General features: G+C 39.2%; 1 protein-coding gene across 1 annotated transcript in view; it reads left to right on the forward strand.

The window, feature by feature from the left end:
- Nucleotides 1-24,706, forward strand: part of USH2A (usherin) — an 894,134-nt gene that overhangs the window by 171,706 nt on the left and 697,722 nt on the right. The window contains exons 11-13 of the mRNA XM_003419876.4: nucleotides 2,623-2,818; nucleotides 6,542-7,186; nucleotides 22,821-23,004. Of these exons, the coding sequence (XP_003419924.2) occupies nucleotides 2,623-2,818; nucleotides 6,542-7,186; nucleotides 22,821-23,004 (1,025 nt within the window). The remainder of the gene's footprint in view (nucleotides 1-2,622; nucleotides 2,819-6,541; nucleotides 7,187-22,820; nucleotides 23,005-24,706) is intronic.

Genomic DNA, 24,706 nt, shown 5'->3' on the forward strand with positions numbered 1-24,706 from the left:
GTCAGGCTAAACAGAAGAAGTAGGCATGCATTAAAACCAGTTGCTGCTGAGTTCATGCTGACTCAGAGTGACCCTGTGTATGTCAGAGCAGAACTGTGCTGCATAGGATTTTCAGTGGCTGATTTTTCAGAAATAGCTAGGCCTTTTTTCTGAGGTGCCTCTGGGTGGCATTGAACTGCCAGCCTTTCAGCTAGCCCCCAAGCATGTTATCCTTTTGTGCTACCCAAGGATGCCCAGACATGAATTCGGGCAGAGTAAAAAAAAATTTTTTTTTTTTTTTTTTTTTAAGGAGACGGGAGAGAGAAGCCACAGCAATGGTGGCTAATTTGAGTGTGGAAGCCTAGGAGAATTTCTAGTTGTAGGGACACAAAAGAGGTACTGGGAATTGTAGAATAAAGCTCCTACCCCTTTTCACTGCAAATCTTTAGTAAAGTATAATGAATTCATTAAAACAAACAAACAAACAAACAAACAAGAGTCCGTGTTTTGAAATCGAGGCACTGGTCAGGTGTCACCTCTGGGGTGATATAGGACAGCGCTGTCAGGGTACAAGATTTCAAAATGGAAAAGGCAGAAGTGTAGGGTCAGTATGACTGCGAGGATATCAGTACACATGGCATTCTCATGAACTTAAAGGCCACTTTTGTCCTTCCACAGGAACGCAATCAGGGCAGTCAATCTAGATTCCAAGAGGCAAGAAGGCTCTAGTTAATACAAGCATGATATTTAAATGAGAATATTATGAAGTACATGAAGGATAAAGTTTGGGCAGAGAATATACTTTCTCTTTACCTTTTCCACTCTTTCTTGCTCTTGCCATTTGTATAAATATACTTCCCATGTGGGGAAAGCATGAGGTTATTCTTTGACAGAAATTTAATATTATGTCATATCCCTGAAGGGGCTTGCCATCTGTTTAGAGAACAAGGCTAATACAAGTGAACCAAAAGCCAAAAAATAAGTTACTAAATGATCTGGTGATGAATTTGAGGTGTTGTACTTAATATAAAAAAAAAATTTTTTTTTTTCACTCTCATACCATTTATTTTTTCAGCCCAAATCAAATCCTGATTTTGAATAATGACCTAGTTTCCAATGGGGCTGGGAAAGAGTGGGGTGAGGAACAAAGCCAGGCCCAAGGAGATGATTCACAGAGGCCTAGGTGTGTCTTTCCAGACTTACACATATCTGTGATATTGAGGCTTATTACCATCCCCACTACATTGGGTTCATGACTAACCCTTTATTCTTCAGAATCTTAGGTGTTTCCATATCAATCATCATATTTTGCCTTGAATGATTCCAGAAAGTCCCTGTTTCTCAGATGAGGAAGAATGAAGCAGTGATAGATTTCTTTGTCTTAGAAATCCTGATCTCTTCTCTCCATCTTTGTAACTGAATCCCAGCCGTGTGATTTTTTTTAGTATCCTTGAGATCAAACTTAAATCAAACAGTGCCTTTCCACCAATAGGCTAGTTCCCAGTCTGATTACCCTGCCTCTACAGGAGCTGGTCAGTCCAAGTACATGAGATGAAGGTGAGGACAGCCTGTAAGAGATTTCATGTCTGTATCAACTTGCCTTGTGTGAAGAGACCTGAGTTATCAGGGAATTTTTCATGTTTATTTCACATTTGACATGCCTATGTCCCTCCATGAAGGGTTTTAGCTCTTAGTTATCTTTACTTAACATGGTATTATCTATGTTTATGGGAGGTGTGCATTGTATATATTATGTATTTTTATATGTATTTTACGTATTTTGTTTTATTCTTCTAAAAACAGTAGGTTGAAGAGGAAACACTTTTCAGCCGTGATTTTTGACAGTGCTGTAAAACACGTCGAGGTTTTGCGTTCTTATCACAATGTGAATCAGCTAAATGTACTTCAGGTTTTAAATAATAACATAAAAGATCTATAAATAAAATCAAAAATTTTTTAAAAGGAGTGTTAAAACAGCATCTTTTGGTCTGTATCAGTAGGCGTAAGTAATGTCATTAATCAAGAACTGTATTTTAAACCTTGGAAACATCATGATATCTTCATACCAAAAACCCACTGCTGGGGAGTCGATTCTGAGTCACAGCAACCCTTTAGGACAGAGTAGAACTGTCCCAGAGGGTTTCCAAGGCTGTAAATCTTTCCAGAAGCAGACTGCCATGTCTTTCTCCCACTAATAGGACCACATTATTATAGAAAGATTTGTCCTTAATTTAAACACCTGGCATGTTTAAAACAAGTTTGAATGAATGAGAGAGTAAGTGAGAGGAACAAACTGAGAGGTGGAGTTGTAAAGACTCAATTAACTGCTGCCTCTTTGCCATTTTCGGGCTCTCCATATTTGTATTTTGACTTCTTTGTACAGAACTTAATGCTTAATCGCACGTTTCTCTTTTAGTTATATATGACTGACTTCTATGGGGTTTATTTTCTTTCGGTTCTATATATTCACCTTGCTTAAGCCTCCTGTGTTTGTATCAGTAGGAAAAATACCTTATTATCTTCTTGTCTGTTTAACATTTAAAGATTTTTTTTTTCTCCTTCCTTCTCTGCCTTGTACCTAATGAGCAAATCATCTAAAAATAGATACATTCATCATTCTACAAAATGTTGTATCTCCTCTAGATTGGAGGCCAGTGTAATTGTAAGAGACACGTGTCTGGCAGACGGTGCAGTCACTGCCAGGATGGATTCTACAATCTTCAGGAGTTGGATCCTGAGGGCTGTAGCCCCTGCAACTGTAATACCTCTGGGACAGTGGATGGAGATATTACCTGTCACCAAAATTCAGGCCAGTGCAAGTGCAAAGCAAATGTTATAGGTATGTGCAATGCAGAAGTTTACATTCATATCTCTATTACCAACTGGAATAAAATTCTGTATTTGATTTCGTAAATCAAGAGTAAAGTAAATTTCCTTGCTCAAGGCAGCCTGTGGGGGGGAAAAACAATTTGAATGAAATTAACTGTCTAAAAAAGATTAAATTAATAATTCTATCAAACTACACCTTGAAGCTGAGCTTAATCAACCCTTTAGAAGTTTCTTTATTCTGTAGATGCATTAGTTCACATGGTCCCATAAGTCATAGAAAAATATAATTTGCCTACTGCATAGATGTTTCTTTTAGAAAATTAGCACTTTTTCAAAATGTTTTACACTTAATGAGTTCTAACCAGATCGTTTTCATGTTAGTTCTCTTAACAGATGAAAATAAATGGATTTTTTTAAAAAAACTTTTTTGCTACAGGGTCCTTTGTGATAAATCTTTTCATTTTTTTTTCTATTATATTTCTTTGAACTGTTCTTATGAAATGCAAAATAAGTCAACATAATTCCACAGATCATATATATTGCTAGGGTTAGTTATAAAGGGCTACATAATTTTAATTTTATAATTCAGTGCCAAGCTGATTATAATAAACAGCTACCTTTGGTGTTATTTATCATTTTTTTATATAAGACGCGCTTTTTTGTTTGTTACTCCCACAGGTATTTTTCAGAAATTAGATTTGATTATAGCAATTTATTACATCCAACATTTTTGAGGGGAACCACAGCCACATAAGGACAAAATTTATCAAGTGCCCAAAACGCACTCTGTACATAATGCACTTTGAAATTTTGATGTATGAGAATATTATAAGAGGCAAGTTTCCTGATGAAGTGAGCCCTGTATTGTAACTGAACATGTCTTGGCTCACAGAGGAAGTTTAAAAAAGACCTTTGCCTTTCTGTTGTCATTCGAGACACCAAGTCCTCCATGGTTTTTCTAATACTGACCCAAGCTTAACAATAATAAAAACATGCCTGGCAGTGATAAGTGTGTGCATGGCTTGCACACACACACAAACGCATAGACATAGATACACATAGAAACATAAGGAATAAACCTCAGAGTACAGCACACAAAGAAAAAGGTATTCAGAATGATAGGTAGGTAGCTAGACACCTATCATTGTGAATACCTTTTTCTTTGTGTGCTATACTCTGAGGTTTATTCCTTATGTTTCATATACACATGTATGTACATGTAGATACTTCTTTTTATGCAATTCTAGCTAATCAAGCATTTCAACTTAATTAATTGAAAAGAAAGAAAATGGGTGCACTTAATGGTATTACCCAAGAGTTCTCTGGTGTAAAGAAAGATCACACCAAAATCTCGGATAAAACTGTCCCTTGTTCTTTTCAAGTTTACAAAAACTAACTTTTTCAGAGACAAAGGATCACTAACTTATGAAGAGATTCCCACCTTTGTGTGTTACTGGGATGCTGACTGAATTCTAAGACCTTGGAATTCTATTTCTGTGGCATCCTTTGTGCTTTAATGTTTGATATATTTTAAATTCAAGATGTGAGCACAAAACTTAAAGACAGTGACACTGTTACTTTTGGGTATCAATGGGAGTGTTCCTTTGTTGGTTAGGTTTCAGACAGGAAGCAGAAAATAAAAATTTACTGCTTATTTGGAATTTGTTATGACTTTCCTTCCTTCCATTTACCTAATTTTTTTGGTTGGTCTAGGTAATGTTTGTGGGAAAATATAGCTATATATTTTATGACAACTAAATCACCATTAGGAGCCTTGGTGGCCTAATGGTTAAGAGCTTGGCAGCTAACCAAAAGCTTGGTAGTTGAAATCCACGAGCCGCTCCTTAGAAACCCTGTGGTTCAGCTATACCCTGTCCTATAGGGTTGCTACGAGTTGGAACCGACTCAACGGCATCTAACAACAACCTAAGCTAGTAACCCAGTGCTGTCGAGTCGATTCTGACTCATAGCGACCCTATAATAACAACAGTAACAACAAATCACCATTTAGTATTATTTTTAGGGTTATTTCTGCAAATGCAGTATTTTTATAATAAAAATATAACTTGATATGTGTATCTCTTTTCCTAATGCAATTATCAAGTAAACGTATTCAATTTTACCTTGTTAATGTGAGATAAAACAAACAGAAAATACACATATATTGTATATGCTTCACAAAGCAAACTGTTAGAGTTAACAAAACCGTGAAATCTTACTAATGATTCTATCACCAGTAAAATACATTAGCACCAATAATTTTATTAAAGTAGGTCATTCATCTAGAATAAAAAGGGAAAAGAATGTGAATTAAATGCCAAATGTGCTAACTTGCCTAGACTTGTTAACACCGAGTGTGATGCCCCGTAGGCCTTCTCGGCATCGTCAGGAATAGATTACCTGTCAGGAATATGTATGGCATATTCAAATAAGCACTGCGCATATTTTTAAAACTGATATGATATGAATCCATGTAGACCAATTTTAATAGTTTAAAATGAGTCATAATTCTTGTTAACAATACAGTTATTTTTAAAATTTGCAGCAATAGTGGTCCTTTTTTATTTTCCTTATTGAAATTAAATGATATGCCTTAGGTGAGTCATCCATCACTGTTCAAGTAGCTTGCCTTCCATTGGAGTTCTTGAATTTTTATCCATATATCTACATAGATACTATGCATTTCCTTCCAGCTTAAGAAAAGCTTTCCTACATATGCGTTCCTGATTGTGGTTTTTGACTGTTATTTTAGGCTTCATTTTTTAAAATAGTTATTATGGCTTAAAAGAAATGTTGCAATTGATTGAAACCCACGCAGTGAGTTATTTAAATTCGCAGATGTGTGAAGACCACCTATGAGAAACATCTTGCATCTGAACTTTTACTACCCCATTTTTTGGACTTCTTTGCCATGTAATACCCTTTTTGAGACTAACCTCAGGTGCCAGAGATTTAAGTTTAGGTGATAAAACATTTTTCTCTGTTGGTAAAATGTGTCCATGTATGCCTTTGCATGGAAGTAATATAAACAGCGTAATTTACTTAGTGGTTGAAGGGGTACGTTCTGAATCGCACAGTATGACAAGCAGCGTGATTGCCTTATAAGCCAAGGAGAGCATAATTTATACTAATTGAAAATGATAAAAGATAGGAGCACATAAAAGCATTAAAATAAAAATTACTCTGGATAAGTTTTATTTATGTTAATTAGTTAAACGTGTGATATTCAGAAGTAAGTAGACACACTGTTGTCACAAAAAGTAGTTATCAGCTTAATGTTTTATTAAACAATTACAGTGAATTCTGATTGGGGAGAATAACTAATGGGGTAATATATGCATTTCTTCTGTATGGCTCTGAAAATACATTTCATTCTCTATTTTTAAATGACTATTTTTTTAAGATAGTTTTAATATTTGCTAAAGAGGAAAAGAGCTCCAGTGTATGTAACAGAAGGAACAATTGGGCTAGCATTTTTGCATTAAGTAATAAATAACTAATTAAATTTTTATAAAGCACACTGCAAACAAAGTTTTATATGAATGCTAAATTAAGTATTGCCGTTGTACTCTGGGTGACCGGGTAGGCTTCCGTGGTGTTGCTTGTCAGAAAGCAGCGTTTTGTGTTTGCATGAAATGTCTCCACTAGCATTGTTTGTGGTTCAGCTCTTTTGAGGTGTTGAATTCAATCATTTTCCCATCCTCACTTGTTCTTAAACACATTTGATCTTTAGGGCTTAGGTGTGATCACTGTGATTTTGGATTTAAGTTTCTCACAAGTTGGAACGATGCCGGATGTGAGCCATGCCAGTGTAACCCCCATGGCTCTGTGAACAGGTTCTGCCATCCCCTTTCTGGGCAGTGCAAGTGCAAAAAAGAAGCCAAAGGACTTCAGTGTGACACCTGCAGAGAAAACTTCTACAGACTGGACGTCACCACTTGTAAGAGCTGTGACTGTGATATGGCTGGAACCCTCTCTGGGACGGTCTGCAATGCTAAAACAGGGCAGTGCACCTGTAAGCCCAACTTTGGAGGAAGACAGTGCAGTGAGTGTTTGGAGGGATACTTCCACCTACGGCAGCAAAATAATTCTTTCCTCTGCCTGCCTTGCAACTGCGATCAGACAGGGACCGTAAATGGCTCTGTGCTGTGTGAGAAATCGACAGGACAATGTCCTTGCAAACTCGGGGTGACGGGTCTTCACTGTAATCAGTGTAAGCCTCACAGGTACAATTTGACCATTGGCAGTTTCCAAGGCTGCCAGATGTGTAAGTGTGACTCCTTGGGGACACTGCCTGGGACCATGTGTGACCCAATCAGTGGCCAGTGCCTGTGTCTGCCTAATCGTCAAGGAAGAAGGTGCAATCAGTGTCAACCAGGTAAGAGAGAAATGTGCTGTGTTTTCAGTGCAGAGTGGCTTTCCTTTCATTATAGCGTATTAGGTGATTCTTCTTTGTTCCTGCTTTCAGGCTTCTAGAAAATTTATCCGCAATATGATTGCTTATGTATCACTATCCAACATAAAAAATAGATATAATGATTTATTAGTCAAGATTATCCAGCATGTTTGTATTGCTATTTTTGTGGGGATAGTTGAAATGAACCCCAGCCATTCAGACTTATTTCATAACTGAGGCTTGCCAATATTAAATTAAGAAGCCTTGGTGATGCAGTGGAGCCCTGGTTGCACAGTGGTTAAGAGCTCTGCTGCTAACCAAAGGGTTGGCAGTTCAGATCCACCAGCTGCTCCTTGGAAACCCTATGGGGCAGTTCTACTCTGTCCTATAGGGTTGCTATGAATTGGAACCAACTCAATGGCAACGGGCTTGTTTTTTTTTTTTTGGTTTTTGGTGACACAGTGGTTGAAGTGCTTAGTGGCTGACTGAAAGGTCGGCAGTTTGAACCTACCTCCAGGGGAGAAAGATGTGACAGTCTGCTTCCATAAAGATTACACCCTTGGAAACATGATGGGGTGGTTTTACTCCATCTAGTAGGGTCTCTATGAGTTAGAATTGACTCGATGGTAAAAGGATTATTAAATTGCTTAACTTAACATAAAATCTTCTTTTAACAACTGGAAAAAAAAAAGAGCTATTAAAAATTAGACAAGGATCATCAAGTCCTCTTGAGCCCTGAGGAGCTAGCTCCATGAGGAAACCTTCTCCATTTCTTCAGCTGTTTCTTACACCCCTGACTTACAGACCCTCCGCTCTTTGAGTCACTCTCCTTTTCTAGGATAAGCTATAGTTTGTCAGTGTTCCTCTTGAGATATCGCCCTAAGATTAGAGTTAAGAAACCTAGAAGGATCTAAGTATGTTGTTGTTGTTAGCTGTCGTAAAGTAGGCTCCCCATCATGGCGACCCCAAGTACAACCGAAGGAAATGCTGCCTGGTCCTTCATCAGCCCCATGATCAGCTGTGGGTCAGACAGTTGTGACCTGTACGGTTTTCAATGGCTGATTTTTGGAAGTAGATTATCAGACCTTTCTTCCTAGTCTTAGTATGGAAGCTCCCTTGAAACCTGTTCAGCATCGTAGAAACACCCAAGCTTCTACTGGCTGAAGGGTGGTGGCTGCGCAAGGGAATAGATCAGGAGTGTTATCTTTTGTTGGACGGTGCAGTTATATTTATGTAGATCAACATTTCTATTATTGAGAAATCTTTTCCATGTGGGTACTGTTGATTTCACAATCTAATAAAGAACATTTTATTTGCAGCAGTGAACAATACTTGAGTCTATATCCTGATGGAGAGACTGACAATAAATCAATTTACAAATACATAATATAAATTTAGGTAGTGATAACCTTTGGATCCTTGCCTCTACTCGGTTGGGTTTTTCTGTTGCTGAGAGCCCAAGATATAATTGTGGTTTCCAAATAGACTTTATCTATTCTCCCATTCCACATCAATGCCTACAATGCTTCTGAAAGCTTAAAAATTCCAGAATGGTGAGCTGGATAGCCAACTTTGTACTCTACACAGTGCAGGCACATTGACTATTGATTGGAATCGAAAAGTAAAGAGGCTCAAAATGGAGGAAACTTCAACTTCTTCTTTGTGTTATTTTAAAAAATACATAAGGACTTACTTTTCTGTTATTTTTGTTTTTGTCATTTAAAATTCTGAGTACCTGATTAAGGAAAAAGAAGCCCAATGAGCTGCTATAGTTAAAACTCCTGACTATTTCCCAGTGTCTTCAATTGAACAAACCAGTTGCTAAATGCCTGCAATGTGTAAGGAATTATATTATTACTGAATCTATGCAAGTTGAATAAAGTAATTCTAGCCCTCAAGATATTGAAAATCTAATAAGGGAAATAAGACAAACATACAAATAAATAAAATGCAGTAATGCTTTAAGTATGATAAATATGATAATTATTTTCATCATTTGTGGTGAGCTTCATTCTTTATTTTTATTGTGCTTTAAGTGAAAGTTTATAAATCAAGTCAGTTTCTCGTACAAAACCTTATATACACCTTGCTGTATACTCCTAGTTGCTCTCCCCCTAACGAGACAGCACATTCCTTCTCTCCACCCTGTTTCCGTGTCCATTCAGCTATCTTCTGTCCCCATCAGCCATCACATCTGTCCTCCAGACAGGAGCTGCACACATAGTCTCATGTGTCTACTTGATATAAGAAGCCCACTCCTCACCAGTACCATTTTCTGTCTTATAGTCCAATCCAATCACTGCCTGAAGAATTGGCTTTGGGGATGGTTCCTGTCTTGGGCTAACAGAAGGTCTGGGGACTATGGCCTCCGGGGTCCCTCCAGTCTCAGTCAGACCATTAAGTCTGGTCTTTTTATGAAAATTTGAGGTCTGCATCCCACTGCTCTCCTGCTTCTTCAGGGATCCTTTGTTGTGCTCCCTGTCATTGCAGTCATCGGTTGGTAGCTGGGCACCATCTAGTTCTTCTGGTCTCAGGCTGATGTAGCCTCCAATTTATGTGGCCCATTCTGACTCTTGGGCTCGTACTTACCTTGTGTCTTTGGTGTTCTTCATTCTCCTTTGCTCCATCTGGGTTGAACCAATTGTTGCATCTTAGATGGCCACTTTAAGACCCCAGATGTCACTCTCCAAAATGGGATGCAGAATGTTTTCTTAATAGATTTTATTATGCTGTTTGACCTAAATGTCCCCTGTGTGGTGAGCCTCATTCTATATCCTCCATTAGAGAGAGAACATTTTGACATAAACTTTTGGAAAGGAGTTTGTGACATCAGCCCTTAAGCACATAGCCACTGAGAGATTATTTTCCTGAAAGTAAAACAAATCAAAACTATATCAGATGGATCCCCAAAAGAGAGGGACCCAAAAGGTGAGAGGGGAGACCAGAGGGAGGGTATGTGAAGAAAAACTGGGACTTTCCAGTAATTTTCTTTTGTATTTAGTATGTATTTTCATTAAAATCTACAAACACATCATTTAAAAAATCAATTAGTATTTCAGGGCTTGTAAGGTGCCCTCCCTGGTGGTTTAGTGTTGAAGTGCTCGGCTGCTAGTGGACAGGTCCGTGGTTCACACCCACCAGCTGCTCCTGTGGAGGAAAGACCTGGCAGTCTGCTCCCATAAAGGTTGTTGTTGTGTGGGGTTGAGTTGATTCTGACTCGTAGTGACCCTGTGGGATGGAGCTGAACTGCCCTGTATGGTTTCATATCCCATAATCCTTATGGAGGGAGCCCTGGTGGTGCAATGGTTAAGTGCTTGGCTGCTAACTAAGAGGGCTGCTGTTCAAACCCACCAACATCTCCAAGGGAGAAGGGTGTGGCAATCTACTTCTATAAAGATTACAGACTAGAAAAGCCTATGGGACAGTTCCACTCTGTCCTACAGTGTTGCGTGAGCTGGAATGGACTGGACACCACAAAACAACAACAACAGTCTTTGTGGGAGCAGATCACCAGGTCTTTTCTTCCTTGGAGCAGCTGGTGGGTTTCAAGTGCTGGGTTTCAGTTAGCACCAATGCTTAACCATCGTGCTACCAGAGCCCTTTCCTGTCAAGTTTACAGAGTAGGAAACCCTACTACTCCATCATATGGGGGCCCTATGAGTTGAAAGTGAATTGAGGGCATCCAACAACAACAACACAATAATGTAAAACAGCAGTCCCTGCCTTGCCCTCCTCCCAGAGGTCTCCATGCCCAGGGCAGCCTTTCTCAGCTCCTTTAGATGTTTCTTCTGGCTTTTACTTCTGTGTTTCTGAATAATGTACATTAGTGTTCTATCTTGATTTTTAAAATTCAGCTGTTGTTTCTTGTCTTTCCACCACAAAAGATGAGCATTCAGCCCCTTACACCCCCTGCTCAGCAATCACTTTTAATATTTTTTTATTTTGGGGTTAAACAAATATTCAAAGAATACCTTATACGACTATATAAATCTGTTTCCCAGCTATACCATATAATATGCTTTGATTCTATTTCCTTTCTTGAAAAATTTGCCCTTGCTAAGTTTTTTAGGAACTCGTGAGAAATTTCTAGTACCCAAAGTTCTCCAAGAGAAATCTGTCAGTCCCTGCCACACCCCTGGGGAGAGGGGTGTATCACTCTCCAGGGGGATCATAGCCTGTGACCCTCCTGGTCTGATGGGGGATGGTTGCCCTGTGGTTCTGTTGTACAGCTGTATCCTAGGCTAGAGGATTTCCTTCATCTGCTTCTGTGCTGAAGCCCTTGTTTCCTGACTCCCATGTGGTCTTTTTTCTCAGTTTGTTTGCTGATTTGATGGAGCGCACCCTTTAGCAGCTTCTGAAAAAGGGTACAAGGAGGGAAGTATGCATATACAGTTTAAATTCTGAATATCTCAAATTGTCTTTATTCCACCCTCATAGCCATTTGAAATTTTACCTCTGTATGGAATCATTTTCACTCATAAAATTTTAAATTATTACATCATTATCCTCTGGCAGTACCAATCTGGTTCTTATTTATTATTTTTTTAATTTTTTTGTATAAACTATGGGGTGGTTTTTTTTTTCCCTTTAAATTTATGGAAGCTTCTACCATCTCTACATCCTTGGTTTGAGGACATTTGATGAAGATGTGCTGTTTGTTATTTGTTCTGGGCCCTCGGCGGGCTTTTCAGTCTATGGACTACTGTCCTTATATTCCAGGAGAATTCTCTTGAATCATGTCTGACAATTTCCTTCCCTCTGCTTTCTCAGGGTCTCCTTGATCCATCCTATCACTTTCTTTCACATGTTTTCTTTTTACATTTTCTACATGAGGAGCAGGGAGGGAGCTTTACCAGACTTTGACCTATGGTCCTTCTATTCAATTTTTTACTTGGGCTGTCGTGTTTTTAATTTTTAAGAGATCTTTTTTGTTCTCCGATACACACACACACACTATTTTTTGCAAATATCTCCTGCCTTCTATGTTTCTTAGTCAACCACCCCTCCCCCCCACCCCCAGGTATTTCGCAAGCAGCACTATGCCATTTTTTTTTTACATGTTGCTGTACAAAATTGGCACAGGGTGCTGACAAACACACAGATAATCCCTGGGTTCATAGTAGCACTTCACTGCTGTACCCGGTTATGCCTGGCGTTCCTGAATCCAAATCCTCTCTGGTTTAACTTTTAAAGGAAAACTTCCTGTTTTCCCCAAAGATGGGAGAGGGACATCTCCTGGTTGGAGAAGGGGTCAACTACACCCAACACCTGACTCCAGAAGTCTCTGCAGTCTTCAGTTTGTACCCTTTATACAACCTGGATCAAGTAGCTGATGGTCGTGTTCTCCACTGCAAATGCTTAGCTTTTGCTTGTAGACAATTGTCATCAGATGTCATCTCCTCTTCTGTTTTTTTTTTTTTTCCATTTAATTTTTGGAGATTTCAGGAGGGAAACGTTGTTCACACTTAGCTGAAAATGCTGTTCCACCATTTTCTATGTTGTAAGTTTCTCAGACCTAATCTTTGGAACCATTCCTACAACCTTTGTTTCTTCTATCAAAAGGAATCCTCTTGGTTTGACTTTTAAATATATCCAGAATCTGACCACTTTTCACCACCCTGACTTACACCATCCTGGTTCAAGCCTTTCGTGCCTTTCTCCTGGGCCATCAGAATAGCCTCCTAAACTTCCCCTTCCTTTCCTCTCCCTTCTGCAGTCATTTTCAACATGCAGCCAAGGTGATACTGCTGAAGGTTCAGCCAGGTCATGACCCCCCCCTCCACTGGCTACCCGTCATAGAATGGACTCTAAAGGCCCACAGCAACCCTGCCCTCCACTGGCTACCCGTCATAGAATGGACTCTAAAGGCCCACAGCGACCCTGCCCTCCACTGGCTACCCGTCATAGAATGGACTCTAAAGGCCCACAGTGACCCCGCCCTCCACTGGCTACCCGTCATAGAATGGACTCTAAAGGCCCACAGTGACCCCGCCCTCCACTGGCTACCCGTCATAGCATGGACTCTAAAGGCCCACAGTGACCCCGCCCTCCACTGGCTACCCGTCATAGCATGGACTCTAAAGGCCCACAGTGACCCCGCCCTCCATTGGCTACCCATCATAGAATGGACTCTAAAGGCCCACAGTGACCCCGCCCTCCACTGGCTACCCGTCATAGAATGGACTCTAAAGGCCCACAGTGACCCCGCCCTCCACTGGCTACCCGTCATAGAATGGACTCTAAAGGCCCACAGTGACCCCGCCCTCCATTGGCTACCCGTCATAGCATGGACTCTAAAGGCCCACAGGGGCCATCATCTCCATGACCTTGTGCTCTCGTAGCCTTTGAGTCTTTGGATCATTTATTCCTCTCCAGGCAACAAGTCTCGTTGCAGTTCCTCAGATTTGCTCAGTGCTCTACCTCAGGAATGCACAGCAGTACCTACATAGTAAGTGCTCTGTATGTATTTAGTGGATTACTTAATAATTAAACAAAAACAACCTGAATGGCTTCTCTTCTTTCTGGTGAAGGTCTGTGAGTGTTCCTTTAACCACACATAGGGAAGGTGTGATGTTCTACCCTGCAGAGGAGGAAAGTACCAAATATAAATTTTTAACAAAACAAGATACGTTATACTCATGTATGTAAGTGTCTAAGTGTGCTTGCGATCTTCCCTCCCTTTTACTGGGTGAGTGGTAGCTGCATTCTTCTAGCGTCAGAAACTATACTTTGAATTTTTGTTTTCTGGCTTTGTTATCTCTTCCAATGAAACTCAGGTTGAAAAAGAACCCTTATCCTAAAGTATCTTTATCATAAGCACATGCTTCACAGTGACCAGCTCTGCACGTGCATGTTACAATGCGTTGCTGCCATCTGAAGCCTTCGTTCTCCTTGTTTAAGCACATCTGAGAGACCTGGTTCACATGTACAGGGGGAACACTGTGCTGGTGCATGTGACCTGTGGGGCACAGAGGCAGAAGTATGGGGCCTCAGGGGGTGGACTAGCAAGCCTAAGGAGTTCTGCCTTCTTATTTCATCCGTGATTGTAAATATTCTTGGACCATCCTACACTACCCCACGCAGATCCTTGTCCCACTTTCTTAAAAACCATTATTAAGGAAGGTGCATGTAATGAAGCCTCATGTATTATTAACCTAACCTTACTATGAATGTACAAGGAATAGGCTTAATTCAACTAAAATTTATAGGCAATTTGTTAAAGCAGCAGTGCACATTAGAAGGTACGTTAGAGCCACATTGGTTTTAATATGCCATTCAATAACTTGAACAGAGGTTAAAAATGCCGCTTAACCTCCATTAAGTATTTTTAAAATGCCTTAATTTAAAATTATTTGGAGTGTGTGTCCATATATGAATGTACACATAGCCACACTAATAAATAGAGCACTAAATATGTTTTGCGGGTCCTGTTTCCACGCTGGATGACCTCGGGATGTTCAGCAGCAGGCAGTCAATCAGAGGCCAGGCCGAGAAAGGCAGGGAAGGTTGTCAGGGCATCCCGAGCCAGCGACCCACCCCTGTCCTTGAGGACTAGAGGCAGAGGGGGTTTCCTAAGGACTCTGCAACTATGGAATAAAATCAAGGCTAATTGAAAATGAAAACAGCTTTGCGTGACGCTTTTTGTACTAATGGAACAATTCCTTCTACTTCCCTTTGGTTTTTACTTTGGATTTTGTTTAATAATTCATACAGACTGTTAGAAAATAAAGCATTTTTTTTTCAATAAGAAGCATATCATATCCGTTAAGTAATGAGCTCCTAAACCTGAATTGCATGTAAGACCCTGCCAAAGGAATTGGAGTTAGGGTCTGATATTCCATTAAAAATCAGCACATCAGAGTTGAAATCCGATTATGCCACACGTCTAAGTGTTTGGTGAAACAATTTTCTAGATTGACACGTCTTGTCTTGTTTTTTCACAGAGAGACCTGAATCTCAGAATAGGCATCTCTTCCTTCATAAACCCAGCAGAAAGGAGTCCCTTCACAGGAAATTAAAACCACAGTCCTAGGCGCATCTGGAAAAAAAAAAAAAAAAAGCCACTGACAAGTCATTTTTTTTAAACTTTCGGAAAATACCACTTTCATGGAAAATTCCTAGTAACAATTACAGTGATGATAATAGATAATATACGCTGAGTCTTCTCTGAGCCAGGCACCGTAATATGAATTTACCTGCATGTTGTTGTTGTTATTGTGTGCGGTCAAGTTGATTTCAGTTCATAGCAACCCTATAGGACAGAGTAGAGCTGCCCCATAGGGTTTTCTAGGCTGTAATCTTTATGGGAGGACACTGCCAGGTCTTTTCTCTCACAGAGCAGCTGGTGGATTTGAACCGCCGACATTTTGGTTAGCCTTGTCCAGTTTAATATGCAAGTAGTCCCCAGGTTACTAACCATCCGTTCCTGACTGTGCGTATAAGTCAAATTTGTAGGTAAGTTGGAACAGAGGCATAAGGTTCTTATTTTTTTTTTTTTTATAGTGCAAGAAAAGGCTCGAAGCCTTTTCAGTGATTTAAAAAATGCACATGCAGCAAGGAAGGTGATTGTGGTAAACAATTTGTTGCGAGTAAAAAAGAAAAAAAAAGAATTTGTTGTGAGTAGATTGGTTCAATCTTTTCAAAGTAAGGCCAACTTTATATAACATTAAAGAGCAAGTATGAGTTGTTTGTAAGTCAGGTGTTTGTAACCTAGGGACTTACTGTACACAATATTTCTATGGTGGAGGTTCCAGTATTATTCCCATTTACAGTGGGAGAAATCCAGCTTCATCTGACCCCTGTAACTTGCACTCTGAAAGAGTGGAACTTTTCTGAATATCTCAATAAATTTTCATAAATATTCACTTACTAAATATTTGAAGGAGGGTTAAAACTGACACTGTTCTCAGTGTTTATAGCTCTTCCCCTCCCCTCAAGCCTATCTCAACCACGACACTGTCGTACTGCTTCAGCTCCTGAGATATCCTGTTTGTTGTGCAGAATCTAAGTAATAGGCATAACATGAAAATTGACAGAGTCTTGGGAGGCTATCTGCAAACCAAACCCATTGCTACTGAGTCAATTCCCAACTCAGAGTGACGTAGCAGCCCAGCTCTTAACCACTGTGCCACCAGGGCTCCTGGGAGACTACAGTGATCAGATAATGAAAAGCTGAAATGGGGGATCTAGAAATGTGATTTTTTCCAGGGACTAAGTTGAAGAAATTTTAAAGATGCTTGGAATGGCATAGGAGTAAGACTTTGGAGCATACATATGAAAAATACCAAGATGGAGAAATATGGGAACAGGGCATATAAGAATTTTCCTGTGGAGTGTGAATACACATATGTATGTATGCTTTATGATCTCACTGATGTAATTACAGAGTTGTTTTTATTTATATTTGTTGTTGCTCCTGGATTTAATTCTTAGAGAATATACTTATAGGAGCTTTCCATGGCATATTAGGCTAGGTCCTCTAGAGAAGCAAACCCAGTGAAACATATATGCATAAATACAGAGAGATTTAATTCAGGGAAATGACTCACACAATTGTGGAGGCTGGCAAGTCTCAAATCCATGGGTCAGGCTGGAGGCTTCTCCTGACTCACGTGATTGCAGGGGCTGATGAAGCCAAAACTGGCAGATCAGACAGCTGACTTCTTGCTCACAGTGCTGCGGGAGCTGGCGAATCCCAAAATCTGCAGGTCAGGCAGCAGGCTGCTGACTGACATCCCGAGAACTGGAGGTCAGTTGATGACAAGTTGGATGCAGGATGCACAGCCACAGTGAGCCTTGCTGGAACATCCATTTATGTATTGGAGGCAGGCCACACCCCCCAAGGAAACTCTTAACTAATTGTCTGATCCCATCAGATTTCATCATGGAGGTAATTACACCATATCAGATCTCATCATGGAGGTGATTACATTGAATTATATTATGCAAAAAAAAAAAAAAAATCAGTCCAATGTCTGCCAAACTGAGAATCATAGCACAGCCAAATTGACACATAATGTTAATCACCACACGTGGATAGTCTGTCACTTAAGTAGGAAAATTTGGTTTTCTTTAAAATGAAGATGACCAATAGAATGCTTTCCCTTATATGAGCATGTTATTATACACTTTGTTCCAAGAACAGGAGGCATGGTTTTGGGGTGACATTTACTTTTTTGTAGATTTGTTCCATCTGTTGATATGCCAAGTGTTACTTATTAAATTTATTGTGCCTGATTCATGTACACTCCCTGCCATGCTCCTTGACAGGCCAGAGCATTCTGACCAGTCACTGTCATGACTCACAGATTGATGAGTACCATTTTCCTTTCCAGTGTTAAAGAGATGACCACATGTTTTTAAAGAAGTAACAGGTATTCATCCATCCATCCACTCACCCGTTCACTCAGCCATCAGTCAGTATCGTTCATCTGTAGGTTTTTTCAGTGAACATCTGTTGAACACTGTGCACCAGGGACTGTGTTGGTATGGGATATGATGTTGTTGCTGTTGGGTGCCGTTGAATTAGTTCCGACTCATAGCGACCCCATGTACAAGAGAAGGAAACACTGCCCGGTCCATCTTCACAGTTGTTGTTATGCTTGAACCCATGGTTGCAGCCACTGTGTCAGTTCATCTCATTGAGGGTCTTACTCTTTTTCATTGGCCCTCTACTTTACCAAGCATAATGTCCTTCTCCAGGGACTGGTCCCTCCTGATAACATGTCCAAAGTATGTGAGATGGAGTCTCGCCATGCTTGCTTCTAAGGAGCACTTTGGCTGTACTTCTTCCAAGACAGATTTGTTCATTCACTTGGCAGTCTGTGGTATATTCAATATTCTTTGCCAACACCATAATTCAAAGGTGTCAGTTCTTCTTCAGTTTTCCTTATTCATTGTCCAGCTTTTGCACGCATATGAGACAATTGAAAACACCATGGCTTGTGTCAGGCACACCTCAATCTTCAAGGTGGCATCTTTGCTTTTTAACACTTTAAGGAGGTCTTTTGCAGCAGATTTGCCCAATGCAATGCATCTTTTGATTTCTTGACTGCCGCTTCCACGGGCATTGATTGCAGATCCAAGTAAAATGAAATCCTTGACAACATCAATCTTTTCTGTTCATCATGATGTTGCTTATTGGTCCAGTTGTGTATGGGTTATACAGTCACAAATACATGAAGGCTTTATGGTCTAGGAAAGGAAGTTGATTGGAATGTAAATGTAACACAGTATGATAAATGCAAACTGGAAATGTACAATGTATAGAAGCAGTACTATGAAGGGATTGATTAACTCTTGAAGGACAGGGGGCATGGAGAACACCATGGAGAAAGGGATTTCTGAGCTGGGTTTTAAAATTAAATAGGAGTTGGAAAGCTCCTCAGAGGGTCTAGCAATTCAGGAAGAAGGAATTGGAGCAGAGCTGCTATACCACATAAAGCATATCTAAGTTCACTGAAAAACAGTTTTTAATTTTTTTCAAATAAGAGGAATTTTACCTTGGGTTGAATAATATTAATTTGATTGAAATCTGGTCAACTCTATCATTAATAATTTTAGCATTATTTTTATAGGAAAACAAACAATGGAGGAAAATGATTATTTTTCTAATTAGAAAAGTTTAACTTTGTCTACTGCATTTCATTCTGAAAACATTTATTTGTAAAACCTTTACTAAAATAGCCCTTTGCTGCAGGTATAGTGAGCTGGAAATGCCTCCCGAAACCTTCCGCTAATAGCGTGTCCATTCTCTACCTTAGGGTGCGAGTAGTTTCTTCTAAATGGCTTATAATTAGTGCTTAGCTTCCCTCTGCCCTCCTTTTCTGAATAAAGCCTAGAGGTTAAAATTGTTTTCTCTCTCCCATTTCAAGACCTTGGTATAGGCTCGTGGTTCATGGCCCTCAGGAGGGACATTGCTAGGAAATGGTCTCTTCTTTTATGCCAGGACAGGTACTGTGCTGTGCAAATAGCCACTACAGGAAATAGTACCAGCCGCCTTGCTAATAGCTCTGAACTCTAAGGATTTTGTAAGCCTCCTCCCACATAAAGCAACGTTGTTTAATGATATGGTAACCCTGCTTTAGCCATATAGCACGTTGTTTTCCACTTGAGACTTGTCTCAATTGGGACCAGGGTTAGGTGACATAAAACTGGGGGAAATAATAAACTTTAGTGGGCTGATTTGTGCTATCTGTGTGTGAACTCACAGCACCACAGATTGCAAGGTAATAATGTCGCCGTAATGACCATGCTTAAGAATGTGGCACAGAGTTGTTTTCGGAAAGAAATCTCAAAAAGACCAGCTACAACGATACAGATGCTAAGATGTGGAACGTGAAGTGAAGCTAATGGAGGAAGATCAGGAAAGTATTGAGTGAAAGAAAATAAATTAAGGTCGGTGCTCTTTAAGCTACACTCAGGAGTTGAAGTTAAGGCAGGAGGGAAGGGGAAATATTGTTTTCTATAGTTGGGACTCATAAAAGGAGATGTAATGGTCTAGAATTAAGCACATTCAGGTAAGGCAAGTAGTAATCGCTGAGGAGGAAGTTACCTGAGTCATCCTAATTAGACCTGCTTAAAAAGAGGACAACGGAAACACTGGTGGGATTGACCTTTACAGTCATGCTCTTTAGAGGAAGAGGGGACTTAACCCCAAGGCAAATGCCAGTGTAGTCTTTTCCCTGAAGCCCTACCTCCAGGTTTCAGCCTCCCTAAGTGCTTTGTTTAACACTGTTTTTTCCCCACCATCCTTTACATCCCTCTGTTTTCCCTGACATACTTTGCTGTCCCAAACTTGGACTAGCCAACCTTCTGCACCAAAACATACTTTCTTTCGTTCTTTACAGACTTATCTAATCAATAATCTCCTACAAAAATCAACCGTAATTGTGCCAGAATTCTCTGTGGCTCAAAATTATCACAGTAAGTCTAAACTAATTCGGCTTCTAAGTGTCTGTGCTAATAGGTAATTTATCCAAATTGGAGAGCTCTTAGGATGCTCATGATGCCATCACTGTGAATTAAAGGACCCAGGTATCTTCACAGGAAGAAAAATACATAGCATCACAGCCACAGTGGTCTTGAACCCAAAATAGAAACCTTCTAAATCTGTGACTTTGATCATATAACTTTGGCCACACTCTCCTCCTGGAAGCACACATAAGACATATTGGTGTCAGGGGATGCAAAAAAGCAAATAACACGATCTAGTTGTAAATTACTATACAAAAACTGACCGTGTTAGTCAAGGTGTTCCAGGTGAATGGCAAGGATTTTGAGTCTCTTCCTTTTCTTTTCACTGAATACTTTAAAAAAAAAATTTATTGCTCTTTAAACTTTCTAAGAGCAAGTAAGCAGATCCTAGGAGAAGAAAAGGAGCCCTGGTGGCATGGTGGTTAAGAGTTGGGTTGCTAACCAAAAGGTCGGCAGTTCGAATCTATGGGGCAGTTCTCCTCTGTCCTGTAGGGTTGCAATGAGTCAGAATCAACTCGGTAATGCGTGTTTTTTTGGGGGGAGAAGAAAAAACCCAAACTAACTGGTAGCCGTGAAAGAGTGACTTGTTTTCAACTAGAGCCTCAAATGTGTTTTAGAGTACCCAGTTGCCTTCCCCCCAGAGAAGAGATAACACAGAATGATTCACTCTGTGCTCCAGTTCTCTCTTCCAATAGCACTGATATTTTATACACTTTAAATTAGTGATCTTAATAACCGAACAATTCATTTTCATTTGTCATAATTTTATTCATTAGAAATCTTATGAGATCTCACTCCCAAATTTGTTTCAGTAGAATTCCTTACAGCTTGAAGTATGTGCCTGTATGTACCCATATATATGTGTGTGCATGTGTGTGTACCTAAACATATGCACAAACATACAGATTACACAACACCAGGAAACTTTTCTTCCTCTTACGCTTGCTGCTTCATTCAAATGTCTAATGCCTTTCTAATTTTATAGCTTGACTTTCGTCTTCTGGATCCAAGAGATTTTAACTAACATGTATATATATTTTTAATCATATTTTGTTTCCTTTTTCCATAAGAAAAAAAATGAGTTCTATAATTAATCTAAAACCTCAATTCTGTTTTAGTTTTATATAGTACTTGTGGGGCTCAATGCCTGTTTGATAATTTGGCCCATTTTTGATTAAGTCATCAAATATTTATGGAGTACTTACTGTGTGCTAAGCATCGTGCTAATGATGGTGGATTAGGTGAAGTCCCTGCCCTCATGGAGGTTACAGCCTGGTAGAAGTGAGATTGATTATAGTTTTCATGAGGACTCCAAAGAAAATAAACAGAATGCTATGTGCCATAACAGGCATACCTGAGGCAGGTGACTCGAGGAAGTCATACTTAAGCTAAGACCTGAAACAAGTAGGAATCATCTAAGTAGAACAAAGAGGTAGGGTCAAAACCATTCGAGTGGATAGAACAGCCTGTGCAAAGGGCCTTAGGCCTCAAGAATAGGAAGACGTATGAGTGGATTGAACTGAGTTGGGGATGAGCAGTGAGATGGAGCTACAGACGTATGTAGAACCCAGCTGTAAGACTGGATGCCATGCTACGGATTTGGATTTTTTTTTTTTCCTAAAGGAAGCAGGAAAACATCAAATCATTGTAAATAGAGGAAAGAGATGTTCAGAATTTAACTTGAAAAAATTTGTCCTAGCTACTCTATGAAGAATAGGTTGGAAGTAGGCAGTTGGGGGCACCAACAGATGAGACAGTTTCTGGGGTTGGGTTGCCTGGGTTTGAACTTGGCTTATGCTATTCGTTAACTCTATCAACTTAGAAAAGTTAGTTAACCTTTCTAACCCTCTGTTTTCTTATCTGTATAATGGATATAGTAATAATACCTACACTATCAGTGTTGCTGCAAGAAGTAATGAGATAATAAATGGAAAACCCTAACCATTGTCTCTGGTACATAGTGTTAGCTATAAAAAGTCGATGGTGACTTTAACCAGGGAGGTAGCAGAAGGGATGAAGGCGTGAAGGGTTTAATGTTCTGAAGTGGCAGTATCCATAAATCTTGGTTTCTAGTTAGAAGTAGGGAGTGGAGAGAAGTGGAGGACCCAGGGGTTGCCAGATCTAGCAAAATACGGAATATCAGTTAAATTTGAATTTCATATAACAATATTTTTTTAGTATGAGCAAATATTGCATGGGACATACTTATAATTAAAAAATCATTCTGTATCAGAAATTCAAATTTCTGTATTTTACCCTGTGTTTTAACTGACAACTCTACGAAAGATGTTTCAAGGTTCCAGCCTGAGCAACTGAATGGCTGGTGGTGACTTTTGCTGAAAAGGACATGATTCGAGGAGGATCGGTTTTTAGTGGAAAGGTCATAAAGTAAGTGTTAACTACATCGAATTTTAGGGATCTGTGTGACACCCAAGCGCAACCTAAATTATTGGCTCCCTCTTTCTGTGGTCACAACTGACGTATTAGTGAAGGACAGCTATGACCACATTTGTGTTAGGAGTTGGTAGTCCTGCAACGTAGTGTCCTGTTTTTCTATATAAGCAAAATACTATCTTTTAGAGAAAAAAAAATTGGATTAAAAAAAATATATATGTATAACTTTTCATTTCTTTATTTCCAGGTTTTTATATTTCCCCAGGCAATGTCACTGGTTGCCTACCATGCTCATGCCATGTGACTGGTGCAGTTAGTCAAATCTGTAATAGCCTAACTGGTCAGTGTGTCTGCCAAGATGCTTCCATTGCTGGGCAAGGTTGTGACCATTGCAAGGACCATTACTTTGGATTTGATCCTCAGACTGGAAGGTAAAGACTTATAAAAACTGTTAAATATTATTTATATCTGCAATTATCTTTGATAACAATGATTTTTGTCAGCACTTGAAGCAACAATGTCTTCTATAAAAAGTGTCCTCTTTAGTTTGTTGATATATTTTTTGTTCTTTGATAAAAATATTTTAATCTAGATTAAAATATATTTTAATCTGTAAAACGTAATGGTAATCTTTGAATATTTCCCTTGGTTATTGCCTACTAAGTAAATTGCTATAAAAGAAACATGTACATATACTGGGGTCTAAGGATATAGGACATCCATTAACAGCCAGAAGTCAACAGGGAGATTTTGGTATTGTTCAAGAAAGGAATGGCACACACAGAAAAGAGAAAACCCAATTTTATCTTTTCTCAATGATGAGCAGAAATACAAACTCAGGATAAAATCATTTTCCCTCAAAGAGCTTACAATCTAGATGTGAAGAAGGACAGGTGAAGAAATACCTGTACAAACACACACACACACACCATATAAGGGAGAGGATAACTAGCGTTTGTATCTGTATGTTTTATTCTACATGGCCCCTGAATTTATTGCTGCCTTGTTTGTTTGCTTATTTATTTCACCCATTTATATTTTCCTTACCTTTTTAATTTCAATTTGAAGACTGGCAGATGAAAAACACATCTTTGTATTCAGTGATATGAAGTTTTTTTCAGTGTATAAAGTACATTCTGAAAGTAAACTAACCACTTTCCAAAGTTGCACGTTTTTAAAATTTTCTACTCATTTCCTGCATTTCTGTGGGCATTTACCTTTATGAACTTGTGTTTAGTGCCATATATCTAAAGATGTGCTATTATGGCAATTCCATGTGCTTTGTTTTTTCCCTTGGATCTAATTATAAACTTGTCTAAGGTGACCCACCCAAAACCAAACCCATATCCGTTGAGTCAATTCTGACTCATAGCAACTCTATAGGACAGGGTAGAACTGCCTCACAGCGTTTCCAAGGAGTTCCTGGTGAATTTGAACTGCTGACCTATTGGTTAGCAGCTCTAGCTCTTAACTGCTTTACCACCAGGGTTTCCAAGGTTAGGGGAGATTAAACAAAACAATATCTATGAATTCTTTGGTGTTCCCATCCTCAAGCAATTAGAACTGTGTGCTAAGCTCAGAACATACGTAATAAAGTCCATCAAATTTGATGCTCAAAATATATATGTGTGTTTATAAATATAATTGCTAATTATTCAAAAGTTTGGGATTATCTGGGCTCTTTTTAACTCATTTTTCCCCTGCTGTCCACCTTTTGGCCGTTCCACCCCTCATTAGCACTTCCATTAGAGTGTGGACAGAATGACAGAGTAAATTATTGAAAAAGAACACAAGGTAGTTCATTTTGGCTTCCTTTTAAAATTCAATTTGATAAAAAAAAAAAAAAAAACTTTAGAAAGTAATATTTATTAAAACAATTTTTGTACTTTTTACATATATCTATTTTTTCTTATTCATGCTGTTCTCTTTCCTAGTTACCACACAAAAATTGCCCTGGTAGTCTGAGAGCATTGATAGTCTTTTTTACAGAGACCTAAATCCGAATGAATACAGAAAAAAAAAAATGGCACAGTAAATGTTAAATAAAAATCATTGTTAGGATTTTGATAGTAAAATTGTACCAATTATCACATGTACTTTCTCCTGTATATACTTTTTATTGAAAGAACTTCC

This window comes from Loxodonta africana, chromosome 25 (assembly GCF_030014295.1).
Source record: "Loxodonta africana isolate mLoxAfr1 chromosome 25, mLoxAfr1.hap2, whole genome shotgun sequence".
Classification (NCBI taxonomy): Eukaryota; Metazoa; Chordata; class Mammalia; order Proboscidea; family Elephantidae; genus Loxodonta; species Loxodonta africana.